At 32.7% G+C, this 10025-nt stretch overlaps 1 protein-coding gene across 2 annotated transcripts in view; it reads right to left on the bottom strand.

Annotated features, from left to right (window-relative positions):
• Positions 1–31: 31 nt before the first annotated feature.
• LOC123547538 (protocadherin Fat 3-like) overlaps positions 32–10025 on the bottom strand; it is a 57513-nt gene continuing 47519 nt past the window's right edge. Inside the window, exons 8-13 of one of the 2 annotated variants that reach the window (XM_053551814.1) lie at positions 9097–9218; positions 7361–7438; positions 5788–5952; positions 5325–5453; positions 4604–4673; positions 32–4214 (exon numbers count right to left, since the gene is read on the bottom strand). In XM_053551814.1, coding sequence (XP_053407789.1) covers positions 4205–4214; positions 4604–4673; positions 5325–5453; positions 5788–5952; positions 7361–7438; positions 9097–9218 — 574 coding nt within the window. In that variant the 3' untranslated portion in view covers positions 32–4204. The remainder of the gene's footprint in view (positions 4215–4603; positions 4674–5324; positions 5454–5787; positions 5953–7360; positions 7439–9096; positions 9219–10025) is intronic. The other variant, XM_053551815.1, reaches the window with a different exon arrangement.

Here is a 10025-nt window from a genome sequence, read left to right as displayed (position 1 = left end):
TTGATACTGTTAAAAAATAAACAACATAATATTGTTCCAAACGTTTTAATATCAGACGAACACCTTTTCACTTTACATCTTGCTCGGAAAGAAATAACTATACTAATTTAAGGACATTTTCAGGAGTTGTTACTGCGCAACATTTTGCGCAGTTCACGGTCTCTTACTTTAAATACTGATAAATATGAAGTTGAATAGATGCGGACGTTATCGACAATTCTAGTTAATTAAATAAAAATGTTAATTAAAAGTTTTAAAAAATCCGGGTTACATATAATGGAAAATCATTTTAGTGCAATGAAAAACAAGCGATGTATGTTTTCAAGTAAAAGACGGGAAAGTAATGAAAGTGTATTATATGGTTATCATTGTTTATTTATCTTTTGCAAAATATATGCATATAATAGCTACACTTTCTATCTATATTATTGATATATCTAGCGGAAATCATATTTAATAATAAGGCTATCAGAAATAAGCAAAAGAAAAATATTTGTTGAAATATTTTGTCTAGAAAAGATTGTTTTTTGTAAATCCATGTTTTCTATCATAGGAACTCAGTAAAAGCATTGCTAACTTTGATTTGTATCATGTTTATGTTTACATTCTTTTGTTCATGATGTAAGAGCTACTTATACAGTAAAAATGCTGTCCTTAGGAAAACAAAGTTATGATAAAAATGTGCATTTTTTGTTATATTTCTAGTATACAACTTGAAAAATTTTCCTGGAAATAAGAATTGAAAAAATATTATTTCATGTAAATTTTGAAATGTACAAAATTGTTTGTATCAGTTATAAAATATATATGTACAGAAAAAATATATAAGAAAAATGATCTGTAAATCAATTTGATATGAAATTTAATTCATAGTTTGCTGTTGATTGTTCCCTTATTCGAATACCAATGTCTAACTGGTTATTCGCTTATTTCGATGGGACGGTATTATAAGATTTTTTATTTAAAAACGACGACAAAAACCGAAGCCATCGAATCCCATTGAGACAATTTTTACCTTGCTTTCTGTGTGAGCAATTACTTTGGCAAGCTGAGAACATGTGTGCTTTCGAGCTGCTGAAAGGAACTTTCAAATCAACTTTGTCGTTGACGTGTTTATATTTTTGTTTTACAGTCGGTCGACTTGACAATTTATATTTTCTGATGGAAACACAGCGAATTTTGTAAAATAATGCAAAATTTTAAAGTAACTGAAAACATGCAGTATTTCCAAAAATCTTCTCCAATCTATTAATACAAAATGTAATTTAACTGAACGAAAATAAATCTGTATTTAGGTTACATTATACTAATTCAGTTCCTACTTTATTTCATGTAAACAATTAAATCTTAACAGCTCATTTTCAGTACTTGATATGAAAACCGTACATAGCCAGTTCGTACAACATGTCTTCTTACCAAAAATAAAATACATATGGAGATGTTATGTTACACATTAGAAAAATAATCTGTTCAACATCCTCTGAAAATGTTCACATGATATTTGCTGTTTTTTATCTGTAGTCATTTTTTAAACAAATAAGACTAAAATCAGCAATTCAAAATGACCGTGGTCTAGATCTTTTTTTTTTAATATAATAAGCAATAAAACTAAGCCAAAAATTTATGAGAGAACTGTTATTTCACGTGTCCGTATATCGTGCCTTTGTAATACTGTATAAGTCAAAATGTTCTGAATTTTTTTTTGAATTTAACATGCGAAACTAGCAGCCATTATATCAGAATTTCCACGTTCATCAAGACACGTCATTAAAGTCTAATAATGTTATACAAACTTAGCTTTGGCACTTCAGTTTTCGGTGATTTGCGAATATTTCCGCTCGCGAAACATCTGGAATTGGAAATTCGCGAACTTTTTGACAGTAATTATGTTCTTAAAGTGGAATTATACACATTTTAAAGTAAAATTCAGAATACATTTATCAAGGATTACAGTCATTGCCTTTAGATAATTCTCAAATCTAAAGAACTGTCGTGGTATCGGACGTTAACATAAAGAATAATTTCGATAGGCCGTATGCCATAGCCAGTAATCGAAAAATGCAATATTTTAGAGCAATATTATAAAATAATACCCATTTACAAACCGCCTTCATATACAATGCATTATGTTAGCAATAGATTGTGAGGTTGATGTTCATGCTGATCTGCACGTAAAATTAAACCGTCCATTCAAACATATTACAGACACAACTCAACGTTGATTTAAAGTAAAATACCTCCTCTTTGGCGAACCACAACTGCACCATAACCACATCACGAAATTAACTGTAATCTTGAACTGTAATCTTTAAGATATTTGTTAGAGAAAAAAAAGATAACAGTTTGTTATTATTCAGCATAACGTGGATGCAGCTGGATACAAAACAAAACACTTCCTAGAAAACTTCGCCATTGTCAATAAAATATGAGTTCATTTGAAGTACTATTTTAGGGTAATTTATTAGTCTTTATAAGTTCTACATAGAAATAAGATTTGTAAACTTAAAGAGCTTGCAAACCATTCGAATTTTATTTGTTTTCTTGATTTTACATAGAAAATAAGAATGATTTTAAGAGGCATTTCACGTCTTACTTTGGACACTGCTTTTCGAAAAAAATCCGGTCAGCAGTTTGTTTCCAAAAGTATTTCAGATATAAAACGGCGGGCAGTAAGCGTAACCAGTGTTACTAAATTCAGTACAAGTACTAACTTGTTTGTCGCTAGTAACTTCCAACTTCTCCCAAATGAATTATAGAACAAATGATTTCAGATACAATGTTTTACATCAATCTTCGCGGAGAACATACTCCTCGCCCTGGGATTGAACACAATGCCAAGAGATCCGTTGATCAGTGCTCTCTCTGTTGAGCTATGTGGGCCAACTTATATGCAGTGTATGTATTGATCAAGTGTATGTACTGATGTATACATATGCACAATAATAGAAATGTAAACTGCAATAATAGACAACAAAGATGAAATGAACAAAAAATAGTATCGCGTAGGACTTCATATCGTAATAAAAAATATACCACAAAGCTGCATGAAATTGCATCTTACAAAAGTTAAAATAAACGATGTTATGCAAAAAGTGTTTCATGTAAACGTATAACAATAGCTAAATCGACGATCCGTTTGTAGTAAAAAATAGGAAAATACTGGTAAGCATTATACACTTCCATTAAATTCAACGTAAAATAGTGCGTATGACCTCAATTATATGGAATTACATGATGGAAAATGTTCCTATATAATTCATAAAGTGTTTGAACAACGGTCCCGATTTAGTGGCCAGACATTCTGGAAAAAGAACGGATTTTTTTTCTCGATTAAAATAAAATAGTTAAAATACCTCATGTCTGGATCTTGCTTTGATTTGATAATTAAAAATCATTTCATTAGTAAGATAACAATTTTTTCCTTGTGATATTGTGGCCAGGGTCATCATAATTGCATGCACCTTCTTTTGAAGGGGACACTGTTGTATTTTATGTCTAGCTTAAAATATCACAATATAAGACAAAAATGTTTTACAGAATACTGTTGCCAACTGCTAGACCGCGTGTAAAATAGCTCACTTATAAGCATATTAGAGTAAACTTAAAATATGATTGATAGCAATAACTTCTCACACAACTGGAGAAAATACAGTGTTTAGACATATGTAAGTCCACAATAACTAGTCTTAAACACGTCGTTCTTTAGTATCATGTTAAGCGTTTGTACGACTTGCATTGTAATGCACATAAACTGTGGTCAATGAGCAACACTTCGTTGCTTCAAGAAAACAACTAAAGACAACGAGCCAATAGAAACAACAACATTCAACGAACACCTAATGCACCAAAAACCGTTAAACAGAGTATAATTATAATTAGAACACATGCACTAGCACACGCACGCGCGCGCACAAATACAAACACACGCACACACACACACACACACACACACACACACACAAATATGAATACATGAATATAATACAACAACACTCGAGGCAAAACATACGCATATAGGATAACAACCATTCTGAGAAGCATGTCAGTAGTAAGCAAGTGTCAGTTCATTTGAATGCATATGTTATAAATGAGTTGTTACGGGTAATCAGGGGTTTACGACCATACATTGTTTATATTTCATTGTTAATCACATCATTCTTGTATTGCTTCCTTTAGCAAAATATTTCACTTCCACTGTGTACTTTTAGACAGTCCTGAAAACGACAGAAGCACGGATTAATAAGTTACAAATTCATTTATTTCTACAAGGGAGTAATTGCAAAATTCTGATAATGGAATAAAAATGCGCATAGGACAAACAGGCAAAAGAGCATTACAACAAAACTGATTCTTAATGTGGAAAGCCACTAGACTGATCAAAAGGTTGCTTAAATTGCTTTTATTCATATTTCATTAATATCTCTATAATCTTTTATTCTCCTTTTTTCAGATTTATCGCAAAGTAAGACCCTTACAGTTGTTAAAACGCCTGGCACGCATAAGTAGTCCATAAATGATATGTACATATTCAAAATTCATTCTCGCTTAGCATAATTGTACTCCACTGACGATATCAACTAACTAATAAGAAAAGTCAACTCACTTTTCATCAACAGTTTGATTAGTTGTTTCTATACCATTCTTGAATTTCAGTTTTCTTTTGGTGGGGATGACTGAAAGATTGATACTTTTACTTGATCTTTAAAGTTACTCCATATACTGTTGTTTCGATTGTTCTTAAGACTACGTTAAAAGTTTCAATGATTTGAAATAATGTATCACTATTTATGTTGTGGAAATGGTTCAGACAAATTAATTCTATTTCAATATGTGTATAAAAATGAATAGTTCCATACAATATTTCATTTTACTAGTAGTTCTAAACTTTAAGAAAATTGTTATATATGTTCTTGTACATGTTTCTTTTTAATTGCTTATTTCGATAATATAATTATGCTTCGTTCTATTTATTAATTTTATAATCCATCTGAGGTGTCACTGTAGAACCACAATTGCATTTTAGTATGGGAGAATTTATCAAAATCAGAATGAAAGGTAAGCACACCTTTTAAACAGAGCAAGATATTATGGAGTTCAACGGATGGACTGGATATAGTCAGCAAATGCAAAAAATAAAAATAAAAGAATTGTATTAAAATTTCTGCTGCATATTATACGAATTTATCCTGGAATACAATAAAATAGTTGTTTAATACTTGTAATCATTAACACTGACTACTCGTGACATTCGATGAATAAAAAAAGATCATCATATATACATGTAGAAAATATAAACAGTTAATCTCGTTCTAAATGTAATATACCTTTGTAAGACGCCAAACCGGCGCTGGCAGGGACAGAAACTGATACACACAAAGCCAAAACTACAGCAATTATCAACCCTCTATTATTGTTGCCAGAGTTAGATTCACCTTTTTCTGATGTTCGTTGTCCTGAAAGTATATCGTAGTAAAATGAAGTCGCCCGTAAATGTTTGTTTCATCATAGCGAAGAAGTCACCTCAAACACTTCCACCTAACGTGCAATGGTACTTATTGTATTTACCATTAATCTAATTTCTGTTCGCCACACTTAGAGAAACGAATCGTAATATTTAACAATTTCTACAATTTTATGTTTAACTTATTGGACCAACAGTTTGGACCATTTTTAAAAATTTTTTGTTCATTGTAAAATAAAATGTGATAAAAAGTTTGTATAATGAAACGACATTAAATTGCATTCTGGTTTTAATTTTTAATGATAGTAAAGTTATTGCCAATGTACCTGCTGTTATGCTGATAATAATGTCTTTATCAGTAGATTTAGGATCTGTTGGTGCATTGTCCGAAGCTGTTACAGTTAGTCTAAAAGACGAATTCAATCTAGCGTCGAAGCTAGCGCCTGCTGCTACTAGTATTTCTTCACCGATGATTTCAAATTCTGCGGCTCCTATGTTATTAAAGAAATGGTTCTATAAACAAGTTGATATTAACATATTTTCATCATTTCAAGTTGCATCTCGGACAAAGAAAAAACTCACGTATATAGAGCCAGCTGTTGATTGATTGATTTTTTACTGCTAGAGCTAATATTTTCTTCAATGTAACTTTTGACTTTTCAAATTGTAGGATACGGTTTAGTACATAACGCGAACAAATGAAAGAGTTCCAATGCTAGATATTTTTTTTATAGAAAACCAATAAACTTTTATCTGCTGATGAAGGTTCCGAATATCTACCAGGCAGACACGGTTAAGGTCATTTCGCTGGTCTTTGTTACTGACATTTACGTTCTTTGATCACCCTTTGCAATTGATGGAAGAGACCTCTTATGGCCGAGTGGTTTGATCGCTGACTTAGAATCACTTGCCCCTCACCGATGTTGGTTTGAGTCTCACTCTGGGTTTTGCTTTTTCATGTGAGGAAGCCATCCTGTAGGCTTACGGAAGGTCGGTGGTTCCACCAAGGTGCCCGCTGGTGATGAAATAATGCACGGATGGGCACCTGGGGTCTTCCTCCACCACCATTAAAGCTGGAAAGTCGTCATGTGACCTATAATTGTGTCAGTGCGACGTTATATGCCCAACAAAAAACGAAAAACAAACTTTTCCTCTGATGATGATATTTACAAAAGGAGATGAACCATGACCGACCTTTGTCACTGACACAGGTTCATAAAAATGAATACGGTTACTTGTCAAATCATGTTAGTATGTCTCGGTTGGCCTTTGTTGCTGATAAAGGTACATGAACACTTAATATTGTTACTTGCTAAGTTACATTGATTTGACTCCGTTTGCCTTTGCCGTAGATGAAAGTGCATGAATATTTAATATGGATATTTATCAGGTAACGTTTAGTTGACCTTGTTAGACTTTGTTGCTGATGAAGGTGCGTGGGAAGGTAATTAGGTTATTAACCAGATACTAGATAGAGTAGAGTAATTGAATTGGTTGACCTTTGACCTTTAGTCGACTCGGTTGGCCTTTGTCTCTGAAGAAGGTACATGAATATGTAATTAGGATAGGAAATCTTATACCAGATGAATTTAAGTCGACTTTTTCGGCCCTTGCCGCCGATGAAGAAATTTCAACCAACATGTAATACGGTTACCTACATGGTAAAGTTTAGTTGACTCGGATGACTTTTGTCGCTGGTTGTCGAAGGTTTATAAAAATGTAATTAGGTTAGGATAACGTATACCAGACAAATGAAAAGTTGACTTGGTTGGTCTTTGTCGCTGACTAAGATGCTTATACCAGCATGTTACATGGTTACCAGATAAAGTTTTGTTGACTTGGTTTCTGGTAGCTTTTGTTGCCGATAAAGGTAACTTAACATGCAATATGGTTACATACCAGATAAGGTGCACTTGACCTGGTTGTTTGCTTTAGTTCTGTCATTGTCTGACACTGTAACGTTCAAAACTGAATAACCTAGTAAAGAAAATTTGGTTTATTATGACATTTATTTAAGAAATATATACGTTTGCCTCTTGTTACATTTTGTCATGAATATTTTATGCAAACAGACCTTCAGACGGGCCTTTTTACCTCTGTACGGCTGTGAAAATCACATAAGGTGACGTTAAAAAACAACCGGTACTATTGTATAACACTGCAATTAATTCATGCTTTGTTCAAGCTAATATATATTAAAATGTTCACTTTTTATATTAGATTAAATGAAGTTGTCTTAAAATATTAAAATGGTATGACGCCAGTTTAAAAAAAAGATGTATTAAAAAAGACCTAAATTAGACAAACTTACAACACCAATTATTTATCTCATAATGCAGGCCAATGAAAATGTAGTTTAAGATTTAATTTGAAGTGTTCTAATATTTAGAATTCATAAACTGTAAGTAAAACAAGGACATAAGTCCAAACGGAAAATCACGACGACCATGCGGAAACATCTTAGTAATTTGATATTTTTTTTCTACCACGTTAATCTGACGTTGTACATGTGCTGAGACATCTATATATGTTCATACATTTTATAGCCTTGCAAATAGAAAATTATTTAGAACCATCTTTCGGCCTTCGGAGTGTTTTCAACTGTACAACGTTTGTACCTCTTTAAGTTTATACACCATAGACGTATAGCTGCGTATGGCATCATTTTATAGCTTAAAAGAAGACCTTCCTATTAACGTATCTTATACAAGATTTTGATCAGTTATAACAGAGTTATGAGACTTGTATTCTAACTTTTAGAAAAAAAGCCTTTACTGATTATTGAGTCATTTCAACTGATCATAAGGATGTAAATCCTGCCTAAAAATAAATTTCCGACTGATGTTTTAGTTTGTCCAATTTGATTAAGACTGCGTTTGGTAAACAAACCAATCATGGACTAAGATGGACATTAAACTAACATGAAGGCTCATTACAGCTCTTTTTGTTTTCTTCGTGTTCAGGTGAGCTTAAAGGGAAATAAATATTCTATAGCAATAACTTTAAAAACTCAAGTTTTACCAAATATCGATTTGACCTAGACCTTTGTTTTATTGTTCCAAGACGATAAGTTTCTAAAGCTTTTAACACAGAATTGTCATGCACCTTGGCCGTTGACATATGTTTCCTTACATACCGGTTTCATTTCGTGAAAAGTCAATTTATGAATTATGAACATATAGATAAGGAGTAAATTGACTGAAAAACCATTTCACTTCACTTTAAAGTTTATTCATTTCTTAAATTCTCATCTATTGATCAATATGATAAATTACATCTTCTTTCTTTGAGTGTGTCATTTGGAGGATGCCATCTGAGCAACAAATGAGCCGTGCCATGAGAAAACCAACATAGTGGGTTTGCGACCAGCATGATCATGACATCCTGCGATGCGGCAGTCTGGTCAGGATCCATGCTGTCGCTTCAAAAGTCATGGAAAGAGAAACATGTTTAGCGAACAGCATGGATCCTGACCAGACTGCGCGGATGCGCAGGCTGTCTGGATCCATGCTGGTCGCAAACCCACTATGTTGGTTTATCATGGCACGGCTCAAATGTTTTATTTTGTTTATAAGAAAAAAGATTTACCCATGATTATTAAGGTATGCATAATCCATGCGAATAAAAACCCAAACCTGCAACGGCGGTCTCTGGAATTTCTGCTGTAAAATTCCCGGAAAATTCAGGGCGGTTATCATTAACATCTGTTACGTAAATAGTAGTTGACAACCTTGCAGACAAAGCTCCATCACTAACTCTGAAAATTTAAGTTTTATATTTATACACACGTTTTCTTGTTACTTTTATTCCTTTCATTAAAATGTCATTTAAGAACACTAAATGTTGATATTGTCAACAGTCAATACAAAAAGTAGGACAGATTTACTTAAGTCTCGGAAACATAGTACTATTGAGTACAGTAAGTACATTTATTTCTCCGATGGACCCTACTTTCGGATATGTAATCCGTTAATGAATATTCTAACATGCCTGCCTCTGTTAAAACACTCTTACGCTAGAAGGACGTGACGTTAACGTGCGGTGACGTCAATGTTTTTGTTGCGACAAAGAAAGAGCGCTTCTATATTTTATCTACTGTTTTAGATTAAGGGCATATTAGAATCGAACTACTTTATAGCAAAACCGTGTTTTAACACTATTTATACTCTCGGACGGTAATACGTCGTACAAATAATTTCACTCGGGCTGCGCCCTCGTGATATTATTACGCACGACATATAACCGCCCATCGTGCATAAATAGTGATAAAACACCATTTTGCTATAAATGATTTCTTAATTATACAACGGATATAACGACGAGAATAAACATATATCATTGCTAACTGACATTTTACTCTATATAAAAAGTTACATATACTTGTATTTTAATATCAATTGATTGTGCAGTTAAAAATCTTAATTCTGACAAAAGAATGGTCCGGATTACATTATATTAATTTGGAAAGTTTGAACCAATTTCTTTCTAAACATGAATAATTACTTTGACATGAACTCAACAATAAAAGAAGAATTTACAAAAAATCTCATCCCATGGATGCCTC

This window comes from Mercenaria mercenaria, chromosome 9 (assembly GCF_021730395.1).
Source record: "Mercenaria mercenaria strain notata chromosome 9, MADL_Memer_1, whole genome shotgun sequence".
Taxonomy (NCBI): Eukaryota; Metazoa; Mollusca; class Bivalvia; order Venerida; family Veneridae; genus Mercenaria; species Mercenaria mercenaria.
Note: the sequence above shows the minus strand (reverse complement) of the source record. Positions and strands in the feature narration are given on the sequence as shown.